General features: G+C 38.3%; 1 protein-coding gene across 1 annotated transcript in view; it reads left to right on the forward strand.

Moving 5' to 3' along the window:
- The window catches only part of LOC119895282 (rho GTPase-activating protein 26-like), a 104,458-nt gene that overhangs the window by 61,888 nt on the left and 27,910 nt on the right, over positions 1-14,660 (forward strand). Inside the window, exons 14-17 of the mRNA XM_038708269.1 lie at positions 1,888-1,962; positions 2,076-2,160; positions 3,131-3,189; positions 10,430-10,535. Coding sequence (XP_038564197.1) covers positions 1,888-1,962; positions 2,076-2,160; positions 3,131-3,189; positions 10,430-10,535 — 325 coding nt within the window. The remainder of the gene's footprint in view (positions 1-1,887; positions 1,963-2,075; positions 2,161-3,130; positions 3,190-10,429; positions 10,536-14,660) is intronic.

Below are 14,660 nucleotides of genomic sequence, written 5' to 3' on the forward strand. Positions count from 1 at the left end.
GAGAATTTGAACCCAGGTTTCTCCCACTAATGTTTTGTGTCTTTGCTTCCATTATTTATTACATATTAGACCTAATTGTGGTAAATTGACAATAAGTGAAACCCTGTGTAATGTAAACAGAATCGAGAACAACACAGTTTCTATGCAAGAAAGAATGTTAATAAATCAAATGTTATGGCAAATGTTCATTTACAATGGTGTGAAAAAGTTCCCTTCCTGATTTCTTATTTTTTGGCTTGTTTGTCACACTGAAATGTTTTAGATAAAACAAACTGAAATATAAGATAACACAAGTAAACACAAAATGCTGTTTTTAAATGAAGGTTTTTATTAAGGGGAAAAAATCCAAACCTATGTGGCCCTTCGTGAAAAAGTGATTGCCCACTAAACCTAATAGCTGGTTGGGCCAGAGAAATGGTCACGAACAGATGAATTCAGGATTTTTTGGTAGACAGCAGAATTCATGGTTCCATTTACCACAGCAAGTCTTTGAGGTCCTGAAGCAGCAAAACAGCCGCAGACCATCACACTACCACCACCATATTTTACTGTTGGTATGATGTTCCTTTTCTGAAATGCTGTTACTTTTACGCCAGATGTAAATGGACACACACCTTCCTATTAAAAGTTCAACTTTTGTCTTGTCAGTCCACAGAGTATTTTCCCAAGAGTCTTGGGGATCAAGACTGTTTCTGATGTTTTCTGGCAAAACTGAGACGAGCCTTTGTGTTCTTTTTGTTTAGCAGAGGTTTTCGTCTTGGAACTCTGCCATGCATGCCAGTTTTGTCCAGTCTCTTTATTACGGTGGAGACATGAACACTGACCTTAACTGAGGCAAGTGAAGCCTGCAGTTCTTTGGATGTTGTTTTTTTGTGACCTCTTGGATGAGTCGTTGCTGTGCCCTTTGGGTAATTTTGATCGGCCGGCCACTCCTGAGAAGGTTCACCACTGTTCCATGTTTTCACCATTTGTGGATAATGGCTCTTACTGTGGTTCACTGGAGTCCCAAAGCTTTAAAAATGGCTTCATAACCTTTTCCAGACTGATAAATCTCAATTAGTCAGTTTCTCATTTGTTCCTGAATTTCTTTGGATCGCAGCATGATGTCTAGCTTTTGAGGATCTTTTGGTCTACTTCACTTTGTCAGGCAGGTCCTATTTCAGTGATTCTTTGTTTGAAAACAGGTGTGTCAGTAATCAAGTCTAAGGTTAGAGAAATTTAACTCTGCTTTCCAAAGATGTGATAAACCACAGTAAATTTACACAGTGCCATGTTTTTCCCCCCCTTAATAATAAAAACCTTCATTTAAAAACTGCATTTTGTGTTTACTTATGTTATCTTTGTCTAATTTTTGAATCTGTTTGATGATCTGAAACATTTCATTGTGACAAACATGCAAAAAAAATAAGAAATCAGGAAGGGGGCAAACACTTTTTCACATCACTGTACTTAGATGCAAACATTAATTAAATTGTACTGGCCGTCCTGCTCTTGTCCCTCACAAAATGCATGCTGAGTAATAATCTTCATACACCTTGAGATTTTGTTTAATCGAATGCCAGGTTTAAATACCTACTTAAGCAAGAAAGGGGTGGTACCTTATTACCATTAATGCCTTCTTAGCTTACGGTTCCCGATCTTAACCAGGAAAAAGAAATTTTCTCTCCTCATTATCTATGTTAGATTTGTTTGTAAGTGGATTAATTAATATTTTACTAATGACGTAAATGACGTTACCTTTATCTTCAGTAATGTAGTAACTGATGAAGTAAAAGAAGTGTACAATACTCAAATGAGGAAGCCCAAAGATAAATATTTTTGTTTCTCTTGGTTGAAAATGTCCATGAAATAACAACAAGTGGTAACCTATCCTCCTCTCCCCTCCAGGTATTGATGAACAGGGCTTGTACAGAATAGTTGGCGTCAGCTCCAGAGTACAAAAGCTGCTGAGCCTCGCTATGGGTAAACACAGAAACACGCAACACACATATTTAGTCAAAACTGAAATTAAAATATATTTTCACTCCTGTAATTTATTAGTTTAATTAATGTCATTTTTTAAATCTTCATATCAGATCCTAAGACATGTGCTGACGTGGAGCTGGAAAACCCAGAGTGGGAGATTAAGACAATCACGAGTGCTATCAAGCACTATCTCAGGTTTGTATGAAAAGGCTCCCATAAGTGCACTTACAAGGTAAAATCAGAAAATCAGAAAATCATGTGAAACAGCTGTACAAATGCTATAATTATTATCAAAATTTCACCAATGTTCTGCTCGCAAGCTGTTTCCGGGATTTAAAACTTATGAGTGTGTTTTAACTTCCAAGACCCATGGTAAAATGGATGATTGCTCTTATCATGACCTTAAATTATCCCTCCCATTCTGAAATTGCAGCACTTTTCTGCTGTTTTTACTCATAGCACTTGAATAAATGCGTATAGTTTTTTTCAGTCTCTGCCTCTTGTGTAAAACTGATCTCTGGCCTGTATCCAACCCAATGAATTATGAATTTTCCTGTTTATTACTCAGTATTTGCTTGTTTGTTTGTTAATTTTTTATGAACTCTTATTTACCTATGGAGGGGTTGTTCTTAAATGCAGTTGAGGGTTAAATTACTTCCTCGAGAGCACCTTAACAATTTGTACTAAGTGAAGGATCAGGTGTCAAGTGTAGTGGTGTCCAGGCTGTGCTCAATCTGCTGTACCTGAATGAATCTACACTGTGCATAATACAAACACACAGGTACCAAAACGTGTACACACACAGACACACACACACACACATATTTGCACTTTATTGGCACATTAATGGACAGCATTACAGAAAGACCTACTCTCCACACTCACAGACGACACACATCACACACACATACAGCTTCAGGATCTTAGGCCTCATTGAGAAACAGCAGGAGCCATTACACTCCTCAGGCAGCAGGGATTAAACTGATGTCCAGCTATGCAAGCCGGCATGGTGGAGAAAGAAGATGACAAGGAGAAGGCTGTGATGAATTCGCATCCAGAACTATTCACACATATTGATTTTTCGCAAAGCACTCAACCCTGAATTCTTGTTCCCTTTTCTGAGCTGACATTCTCCACCTGACGTCTCCGTCTCCTGTGTTTTCAGAATGCTGCCTGCACCCCTCATGACATACCAGTACCAGAGGAGCTTCATCAAAGCTGCCAGTGAGTGTTTTCCTTTTTAATTGTCTTATTTGCCTCTCGGGTGTGAGTTCAGTTAGCAGAACATACAAAGACAGACTCTTCTGGAGTTTGAGATTGTTTGATTCACAGAGGTTACCTAGATAAAAGCATGCAAACAGCTATTCTAAGACCACGCTGGATAAAAAACCCAGACTGTACTAAATTAATGACCATGTGATTTACAGGGAGTGCACAGGTTCTAACAAAACAAACAAAGTAGGAGAATTGTTAAGCAATCTTTGGTTTGTTATTGATTTTAGGTGAAATCCTCCTGGGTCATGTCATGTTGATATGTACAGTTTATGAATGGATTAAAGACAGATTAGAGTTTTTTTTGTAATAATTAAGATTGCCATTCTTTGTTCTCTTTCCCTTTCTAATGAATATCTATTTGAAGAGATTACTTCACCTGTTCTCCTCAGTTTAATTTGGAGAACGAGAGCATCATATGAATCATTATGTGAATGAGGTCATGACTTCCTATTAAACCGGTTGCCAGTTACAAATAGACTGTTCACCTGCTGGGATACCAGTACACACACTGTTCCGTCCCGACGTTACGGTCTGCCTATTTGGTCTGGTAGCTGAGCCCTCCAACTGTGCCACTTTATGCTGTGTGTGGCACACAGTATGTTACTGACCTGCTGTTTGTAGTTTTGATACAGAATATTTGTATGAGATTCACATACAGAGGAAAAGCCTGGGGGAGCTGATCTAAAAGTGACAACGTAGTAAAAGCTATCAAGTTTCAGACTGGAACCGAAAAGCATACCGGAGACAGAACAGGTTAAGGTAAGGGGATTTATTGACAAACACAGACTTAATGAGGCAGAGGGGACTGGCAGGTGAGTGGAGGTGGGGGTTTGGGCCTGAATCCAGAATTTGATGCAAGCAGGCAGGCTTGGCTGGCAGGAGGGGGAGGCTGCTGTCAGGGGAAGTGGTCCAGAGAGTTCTGAAGGTTGATACGTATTCCTATACATACTAGGAATTACACAACGATCTGGCAGGGACTGGATGTCTGGTCTGTCTTTAAGAAGGGATGGGCTTCACATAAACATAGACAGACAGACAAAACCAAAACGCACCAAGCACAAGCAAATCAAACAAAAAATAAAGAAAAGCACTCTCACTCCCAAACCAGATGTCACTGAGCAGGTGTTATGGTAGGGAGGTTGTGACAGAAAGCTTAGTGTTTTGTGGTTTGTTGGGTCAAACAGCAGATGTAAAATTTTCCTTTTTTTTACCAGCACCTGGTGGGTGCGGAGTATTGAGTCAGGATAAATACTTTAATTTAAAAAAAAAAAACACTCAGACTGCCTAAACCCACTAAACAGTCTTATGAGTGCATTAGATTGTTCTCATGTGGTTCCTAGGATACAAAATAAAGTTTTGCAATCACTAACTGATTTAGACCATACAGCAGAATCTAATAGTTTGTACTTCTAGGTTTGGTCTGGCCTTGTTTGATTTAGTTTATTTTTGGATTTGTATGGTCTGGACCATTTCCGTGTTGCTACCATATCTGCTTTTTACAGAAATTAAAAAAATTTGACTTATTCTAGAAAGCCCAGGTGTAGTCTGGTCTCCTGTTTGGCAGGAACACATCCAGTGACCTATTTTCTTTATCTGTCGGTAGCTAAGCCTTCAGAAAGCTGAGCTGACAGGGGAAGGAACTTCAGGAAATGACTGTGTGTCTCTGGCAATGCCACCAGGAAATGGCTTCATAGTGAGGCCAACTGGAAAGAAAATGGGGAAAGTGTGTATTAGGAGAAAGGAGTAGAGCGTTGTAGATAAGAATTTCAAGGTAGCTGGTTTGATACCAATTTGGACCACCCATTCTATAATGCATGTAGTCATGGTTTTGTAATAATCATAAAATATAACACGTGCTTGCCAACTATTTGTTCACAGTTTATATATCTCATCTCACCCCGGTTCTTTCCTTCTGTTGAGCTTCTTCACCTGCCATTCATCAGTTTCTTTGGGTGTCTGCATTTGCATGTCATGAATTTGTGTGTGAATGCATATGTGCAAGAATGCATGTCTACTTGTGTGACTCCGCTTTTGTATCTTTTCCAAGGTAATAATTTTGCAGACGCAGCGGGGTGTTTTGAGGACAGCGTCCTCATTTGAACTCCCTCTTTCAGTTCTTCCCGTCTCCTCCTCCTCTTTTCACGTGTCCTCTCCAACTCCTCCCACCACCCTGCTTGCGAACCTCTTCTTCCTTCTCTTTCTCTAGTATCAGCTCGGCTTACTCTCTCCCGTCCCGTGCTACGCTGGTTGTAAATATATGGTTTAAAGGGAGAGCTTATTTTTTTGTGGTTTGTTGGGTCAAACAGCAGCTGCAAAATGTTCTACCCAAGCACCTAATGGGTGTGGTGTATCAGGTCATGATAAATAATTTCATTTTCAAAACACACCAGACATATTGCCTGAACACTCGCTCCAATCATTTCAGTGTATTAGATTCTTTTCCTGTGGCTCCAAGCACTAACTGATTTAGACCATGAAATAGAGACTTTAGGAGAAAGACGAGAAGGAGGAAGGGTGCAGTACCACCAGGATTTCAGATACCTGGCATGTACAAGCAAAAAAACACACATACAGTAATCACCTTGTCTCCATTCATTAAGTTTTGTTTGCAGTATGTCTTTCTCATTAATTCATGAATGTTCTCTTTATATTTCACCTTTGATTCTCTGTATTTTCTTTCACTATGTCCTATCTGATATTTCCACTTGTATAAATTGCCTGAATTCCTTTCGACTCGCTTTTCAATATGCTTCGCTCTTCACTAATACAAGGTGAAGGTTTTTTTGTTAAACTTCTAAAAAGCTGGACTGAACATTTATCACTTTTTTCATCACTGTAATTTTCACCTTATAAAGTACCTAAAAGAGAAGGAAGAGAGATGATACAGGGGTGAAAGATGATACCCTTGAGTTGAATTAAAGCTAATACACAGTTTGACATTCAGAGTCTAACCTGCATGGCACACATTTCACAGACTTTAAAAGATCTTATCCCTCTTTTCAAGCAACCACGCTGACAGAGTTTCTTTTTAAATAAACAGCATTCAAAAACCTATCGCTGTCCTTGTTTAAAAGATATTAATCGGTTTGTATTTTTATCTTATCTACTTAGCCAAGGATTTGCGACACCTATAATTGCTGATGGAGTGATTTGTTTGCTGCCCCACTCTGCAGACCATAATTCAAGTTTAGCTGCAGGTCAGAACTCAAAAAGGGGGGGATTTGGCATGTGGGTTTGATTATTAAATTGCCCTTCTCTCCTTTTTGTCTCTTTTTTGAAAGACAAAGCGGTCAGGTGAGGTCAGGTCAGGTGAAGACTTAAGGAAGAATATATTGCCTTCTCTTTGAAGTACAGACGGATATGGAGATTTCTTCTGAAGATTTTACCCTCTTGTGAAAACCTGTTTTCCATCTATCCGTCCATCCACCCATTCATGTTCTGCTGCTTATCCTTGTCAGAGTTGTGGTGGTGGCAGGCTTGAATCCTAATCCGTTATTCGGGAAAGCACAAATAATGCAATGGAAACTGATGTTTCTTCTGCCTGAAGAGCCATGAATGCTTTCAATACTCTGATGCACTGTGTCTTTTCTCTATGATGGTGGGCTTTTCATCCCACCTTCGAGTTTGGACAAACAGGTATCAACACATTTGCCTTTCGACATGTTCCAATAAAACTTTGAACTTGTTGATTTCCAGCATACACTGATCTTTCGCAAATCAGCCCAGATGCCCTGCTCACTAGCTAATTCCTCCAAGTCCTCCTGAGGGATCCCAAGGGATTCCCAGGCCAGATGGGATACAAAAATACCTCCAGTGTGTTCTAGGTCGAGCTAGTCCAGGGTCTCCTATCAGTTGGCCATGTCTGGAGTACCTCCATAGGTAGGTTTCCAGATGGCATCCAAATCAGAAACCTGAGAATCTCTGCTTTTGCTGTGCCTACTGACTTGGCTTTAGTGACAAAGAGGAGAATGCTTGGCGAACAGTAATATCTTCTCAGTAACAGCCAAACCTGCTGGCCTAACTCTGGAAAACACTGTAGTCAATAATTTAGACCATTTTGTATGCATGAATGGATGAAGTCAGTATTGTGTTGCTTGTAGCCAGGTGGGGCTCCCAACATGTCTTTCAGCTTGACAAGAAACGGATTACATAAACCAGGAAACTAAAAACTGAAGATTTACTGAGACAAACACCTGTTGTTTACTCCTACTTTAGATTTAAGATAAATGAGCTCTCAAAATTAAATTAAAAATACTCCTAGAAGGACAAAGGGCAAATCTCGCTGAGGAACAGTGAACGACTTAGATTATATATATATATGTATATATATTGCATGTGTGACATGATTATTGGAAACATTATTTTGTCTGAAGGGCTGAAATTCAAGGTGAGAGAGAAAAAGTGACTTTAAAAGGTCAGCGTCTGTTAAGTGATGGATGCAATGGAGGCTGTGATAATAAATGACTTCTGCTTAGTGAGTTACTGAGCACAGTGTTAGATCGACATTCAGACGGTTTGTGCAGGGGTTTCGTTTTTTTGACTGACCCCAGCATTTCATCTGTTTTTACAGCATGAATGTGTATTCCTGTAGTACCTTAATCTAGAAAAAATACATCAAATTTTCATATTGATTTCATTCAAAGTGATTTTCTTTTAATGCAGTTATGAAATGAGATCAATTTGATGTGTAGGGGAGTTGTTGTGAAGGAAGCAATATGGCAAATAACAAGACATTTTGTCAAAGTATGTGGCAGGCTTCATTTTATTAAATTATACAGCTGTTTTGTGATTATTAATTTGGGATTTAGTAGAATTTAGTTTTTCTATGAACTGTAGAACTGCATGGGGGACTTTATGAGAGCTTAATGCTGACCTTATAATGGGGAAACTTTTGTTTCTACCTAACATGAAGCATAACATAACTAATTTAACAGCTGGTCTGCACTTTTGTGAATTAATTTTCCTTGATACTATACTAATTCAACTTTTGCTTATGATATTTCATCATTTTCAGATCTGTAATCACTTTCATTGAAATAGTTGCTGCACATTGCACATAACTTTCAGTTTGTGTGCAAATTAAAGTAATCAGATATTATTCACTAGTGACCTACAGGTGCTGGTAGGTGTATTTTTAACTTACTAACAGCTTGACTAACTCCCTGCTAATCTCCCTGCTTCCAGTCTTGATGTTAAGCTTGCTAATTTACTCCTGGCTTCAGCTCTATATTTAATGTACAAAAGATATTGATATTGAACTTCTCAATGAACTCTGCAATATAATGGTTATGCGTACTTCCTAAAATGAAATTCAAATAATTCCTTTAACACTGAATACTGTTTCAGAATGAATCTCTGCATTCTTTGATATAATTAATAACAATTAGTTTGATTTAATATGTTTGCCCTAGCATATACGTAGTGATATTTCTCCATTATACCAAATTGTGACTGTATTTTAACAATTGCAACACTCCTTGTCTGCAGTAATGAGACAAGTTGGTAGGTGTTTGTGGGCGTTAATTGCAGAACCTACAAGGACTGGAAAAAATAAGTGAAGGATGACAACCAGTAGAATTTTGTCTGACTCGTGGATAGAATCAACATATTTCCAATAGTGTTAAGCTTGGATTTCTGAAAGATTGAAGGAAATGAGGAGTGTGTGCTTCAGCATAATGTGTGCAGTGGTGGACGCGAGAATGCATAATAAGGAGCAATAAGCATTACTTATTACTCATGTGTATTGTTTTGAGGTATGTGTGCGTGAAGTCGAAGTGCACATGCATGTGTATGTTACAGGTATTTTAGTTTGTGTGGGTGACTAACTGTTTACATACATACATAAGTGTGTGTGTATATATATGTATGTATATATGTGTGCGTGTATTTATTTATTTTAGTAAATGTGTATGTGTGTGTGTGAGATACTCCGCCATTTGCAAGTGTACTACCTGGTGCTGACAGCCAGGGCCTGAGGGGTGATCTAGTGTGAGTCTGCTGTCATCTCTCTAACGACTGGCTCAGCAGCCGTGACTTATTATCATCAACAGGTCTCTCTGCCTGCCTCTTTCCCTGCCATTCTGCCTGTTAATCACTGGGACACAGAGATTTCCCACTTTGCAGCAGAGTTTAACAGAGCCCCAAGCCCAGTGGTTCCTACTGAAGATGTAAATCTTTGAAAATAGATCACAAAATATAGTAATCTCAATAAAGTAAATATTTTTATTTTTATTATATTTGTTTGGGACTCTTTTCAGTCACAAATTAATACACATTTAGTATTCTAGTGAGTAATTATGGCAGCAGGATGGTATATTTGGGGTTATTAAAATAAAATACAGTGTTGTTCATGGTGTTGAAGGAACATGTGGCTTACTGTTTTTTTAAATAGTTTTTGGACAACAGTGGAGGTCAAATGGCACAGCGGAATAAAAAACATATTAGGATCTGCTACACAGATACTACACATACTTGTTACGATGATCAGTTCATTGCTGTTTTTTTTCTTTTCATGTGGTTTGTTGGCAATAAAAAATATATTGCCAGCATTGTCCTTCACACATGTACCACAGCTGTGGCTTCCTCTGCATAACTGATATTTAACTTGTGACCAAAGCTGTTATTTGACTTGTGTTTGTACGTGATTCTTTTCATTTCTAGGCTCATTCTTAGAAAGCGTGACTAACTATGTCTCTATGCCAAGGTTTTGCAATTGTTTGTGTGCACAGTGACCACTTGTTGCATTCAAGTAGTACACACTTTAGTTTGAAACTGTGCATCTCCCCACAGACAAAGCTTGGGAAAAAAGGAATCTACCCGCCCTTTGTTTACTTGCTTAGCTATGCTCAACTCCCGGATAACTGGAATCATGATTATATCATTTGATCCTATACACACTCAACAATAAGATAGCCTAATATTTCTGTTTGACATAACTTCAGAATATATCAAATACATAAATCCAGGTCTGGCATTTATTAGTTTCTGGGAAAGTGGGAAAGACACTTCCCATAAACTACTGTATCTCTGAACTTTAACTAAATCATGCACATTTAGGCTATTCTGTGTGATCTGTTGTTGTTTTTCTGCGCCTTACAAGTATGTGTCAATAAAGATGTCGGGGGAATGGGACACTTCAAGCTGAAGTCTTAATTTCCTCAACTGTCTCTGTATCTCTGTCTCCATCCAGAGTTGGACAACCCAGAGGCCAGGGTGACAGAGATCCATGCTCTGGTGCACCGGTTGCCTGAGAAGAACAGACAGATGCTGGAGCTGCTGATGAAACACCTGGCCAAGTAGGTTGAGATACATTACTATATTATACTGTATTAGACATTGTACACCAAAGAAACACAGACCAACAGACCACAGTATTTAATTTTAGTGGTTACTATGTAGTGTTACTAACAATAGTGGATTCTCCCTCTCTGATCCTCTACATCCATTGCAGTAATACTCCTTAGCTTGATTGTTGCTGTTGGTCATCTTCGAGGAGGATTAGGGCTCAGTGTAATCTCGAGACCATATGCATTAAGGTGGTGTGTACTGAAAATAGAAAACCATGTAGCAGGCCAAATGTATTAGGTGAAGGAGCTACCGCGGTCACAGGCCAGTAAGGACTAACTGGGTGATTTGCAGGCCACGTTTAGGATTAAACTGGGCTACATTTGGACAGTGTTGGGTGTAACGCTTTACAAAAGTAACGCAATAACAGTAATGTATTTCTTTTTGCTGTAATGCAGTAGCGTAAGGCATTACTAAAAGAAAATCAGTAATATTATACTTGTTAAAATGTCACTAACAGCACATTTTAAACCGAAATTAAGGGGGGGTTTGTTTTTTAATAATTCACCAACACCAAGAAACATTTCAGCACTAGAAAAACACATCAAAGAGTAAAAGAATAATGTTATTTCCTGTTGCTGGACTCTGAGGGTCGAGACTGTAGGCAGGGTGCAAACTACAGGGGAGCTCAGCTCCTCTTAACAAGACGGTAGCTCTCCTGATGGATTATGCGTAAATACTGTAGATTTCTGTAGGCTGTGTCTGTGCTTTAACGAATTAGTTTCATGATTAGGGAGGCTGCTGTCAGGTCATCCTGACCGATTCTTTGTGTCGAGGGATTCAAATAATCACTAGCTGTGTTTCCATCAAGGTTTTTTTTTATGTGCAATTTGAAGTATTGCATTAGAAAAGGTTGGTGAAAACGGCAAAATCCAAATAAAAATCCCTAATTCTAAACTATAAACACATTCCTGAGGCCCTCTCTCCATTTTTCTAAGATCAGTGGCCATCAGTTCCATGTGGCTGGTTTTGTTTCTGGTTTGGAAACCATATGTCTTGTTTATTTACAACCATGTGTAACGTCCACTACTCTTGCCGTAGCCTGGTTAATTCGCTCCAAACCAGCTGATGGAAACGCACTTATTTCGCACTTATCTTTTTTGCAAGATTTCAAAAGTCAGCTTAAAATTCGCATGACAATTAGATAGAAACATGGCTACTGACGTTATGGTGCTGTACCTCGTGCTTAAATGCGCAAAGCGTGTTTCTTAATGGGGAGACGATTCATGATATTTCATCATCTCCCGCCCCACCCCACCCCCTCGCTATTAATCAGAAGGTTATTTTTATAACAAACACTCACCTGATCTACGGATATAACTGCACTAGAACCCACCTATGCATCAGAATATTGCGGCCACTAAATAGCAGTGAAAGTAACTGAAAGTAACGCAAAAGTAGTGTAAAGCATTACAATTCAGATATTGTAATATAACTAATTTCTCTCAATTGTCAGTAACTAGTAATCTATAATGTATTAGATTTTGGAAGTAACTTGCCCAACACTGCATTTGGAAAAGTCAAACTTTTACATATGCACATCTTACTTGTAACTTTAGTTTCAACAGATTTTAAATGACTATATTTCAAAATGAAGTTGGTCCTAACTTCAAATGGAAATAAAGTCATTGATGCAAAGTAAACACAAATGCTAAGAAACATTTCAAACTAATGTATCCCGATTTTATCCCAGATATGCGAACCACTAAATCAGTTTTGGATGTTTCTATAGTGTATGTTGAAAACAATATACTGTATAGACAAGAACATTTTGTGAATCAAACACATTATCCGTCTGTAGGTTACATAACCACAAGCTGCTGCAGCCCATTAGCAAAAAAGCAGGGCATGACAATGTTGGCTTACTTGCAATTATTACTTTAATGCAGCAGGCTGGCATTTTGTTTTTACTGTAAACCCACATCTAAGCCCTCTGGCTTCATCTGACTTTTCTTCAACAGTAGCGGCATGATAATGTGTGACAAATGGGACATGAGCCGTGTTTCTATAACATGTAGGCGAGCAGGTATTTTGAGGATATGCCCATTATTATCTGGGCTTAGTGGATTACAGTGGATCCTGCCTCATAGGTTGAATGGCTGGATCACGGTAAACACACTTCAGCTCTCTGTCTCTTTCTGCTCTTTCTGTTTCTATTGCCAAAGGGACTAAAATGTTCTATTAATAGAGAAAATACACTCACCTGCCAGTCCTGCAGCAAAACCACCCTTCATAAATATAATACAATGAGGTGTTTCTGGTTTTTAACCTCCCCTCACTTATATATATATATATATATATATATATATATATATATATATATATATATATATATATATATATATATATATATATATATATATATATATATATATATATATATATCCACATTATAGAAATATTATTTGATATTTATTATTTAATATATTAAAAACTCCAATTCACAAGCACTAGCGCTAATAGCCACACACAGAGTTAAATTATTAGCGTCTACAGCGAGTTGGTGGTAACTGAAGTGCATTTACAGTATAAGGGATGTCACAGACAGAGTTTCCAGTGACCATGGTGCAAAATAGAGAAAACTTCATGCGCCAAGGTGCATGTAGGAGAGCACACAGTTAAAGCACCTCAAATAAGAGTCACCCTGACAAAACATTCTGTACAGAGTGAGTCATAGAAAAACTAGAGGCATCCTGCAGATAAAAACGAATGAAAGAACAGGAGGGAGTTAATAGACATTCTATACCAAATTAAACATTTTAAGATATGAGTGGAAAAATTTGTTGTTGCAGCTGCATTTTTCTTACTTAAATGTTGCTTAACCATTTCATATGATATGCTACCTAAGTACACTTGAAGAAGAAATATTACTGGGACCACTACAGAAAATTGCAGATGAACATTTAACAGACCCAAAACAAGACAATTTGCACTTAGCTTCCAAACGATATGGGATGTAATATCATTAGGGCAATATCTTTTGTGAATTGCACCTTGAGAAAGGAAAGATAGTGGTTGTAGGTGATGCACAATGTATGGTGCTATCAGAGGCCGCAATCCATTCTTTGTAAATTCACTCCTGAGTGTATTAGGTACAGTGGTAAATGCGTAAGCTATTCAAATAAAAAAATTCATATTGTAAAATAAAGATCAATGGATTTATTAGGGTTGGGAAAAAAATAAAATCAAAATACAGCTGGAGCTAAAACAGTTTAAAAATAAATAAGACAAAACAGTGTGCAAGTTAAGGTTTCTCATTGTCACATTTAGTGAGATATTCTCAGTCTGTACCTTCCTTGTTTTGTAATTAGGGTCTGTCAGATTTCTGTCTGTATTGTACTCTGATATGATTTTCTTGCATTTCTAGCTCTCTCTCTTACTGGATCAAAACGTGTTGCCAAAACATGTACACTACATGAAAAGAGAAAATGAACCTGTCTCTGGCATCACCTTGATCTTTCAGTGCTGTGACCTGTTTTACATTTACTTCATTCATTTAGCTTTCATCTAAAGCGACATACAATTGCTTTATATGTCAGAGGTCACAGGCCTCTGGAGCTACTAGGGGTTAAGTGTCTTGCTCAGGGACACATTTGCGGATGTGTCACAGTGGGGAATTGAACCCGGCTCTCTCACATCAAAGGCATGTGTCTCATCCACTGTCCTTGCATTTTCTCTCATGAAGTGTTTTCACATGTAGCTGTCACATGCAGTGTCATAAACCTCTCCAGTTTTTCTCTCAGGTGTGTACTAGCAGAGATGTCAACATGTTGTATGGTGTGTTGCTAAGTGCTGACTCTCTGTTACTTAATAACTCTGGCTAGATGTTCTGACAGCTCAGCCATTAAGGGAGTCCTGCTGGGATGCTTATGGTTGAGTTGGCAGTGTCTTCCTTGGTCTCATTTGGGGTGAAACTGCTATTTCCAAGTTCAATAAAGAACCCTCAAATTTTCTTGCATTATAAACTTCAATTGTTTCACCAAGGAGAGTCTTCAATTTGTCTGTTTCACACTTGGCAAAGAATATTTTTTCTCTGTCTAACTACTGCTTTATATGGAAACCTGTTTCAACAGCCA

Source organism: Micropterus salmoides, unplaced genomic scaffold (assembly GCF_014851395.1).
Source record: "Micropterus salmoides isolate LMB-PRFRI ecotype aquatic unplaced genomic scaffold, ASM1485139v1 Ms_hic_scaffold_9, whole genome shotgun sequence".
Lineage (NCBI taxonomy): Eukaryota > Metazoa > Chordata > Actinopteri > Centrarchiformes > Centrarchidae > Micropterus > Micropterus salmoides.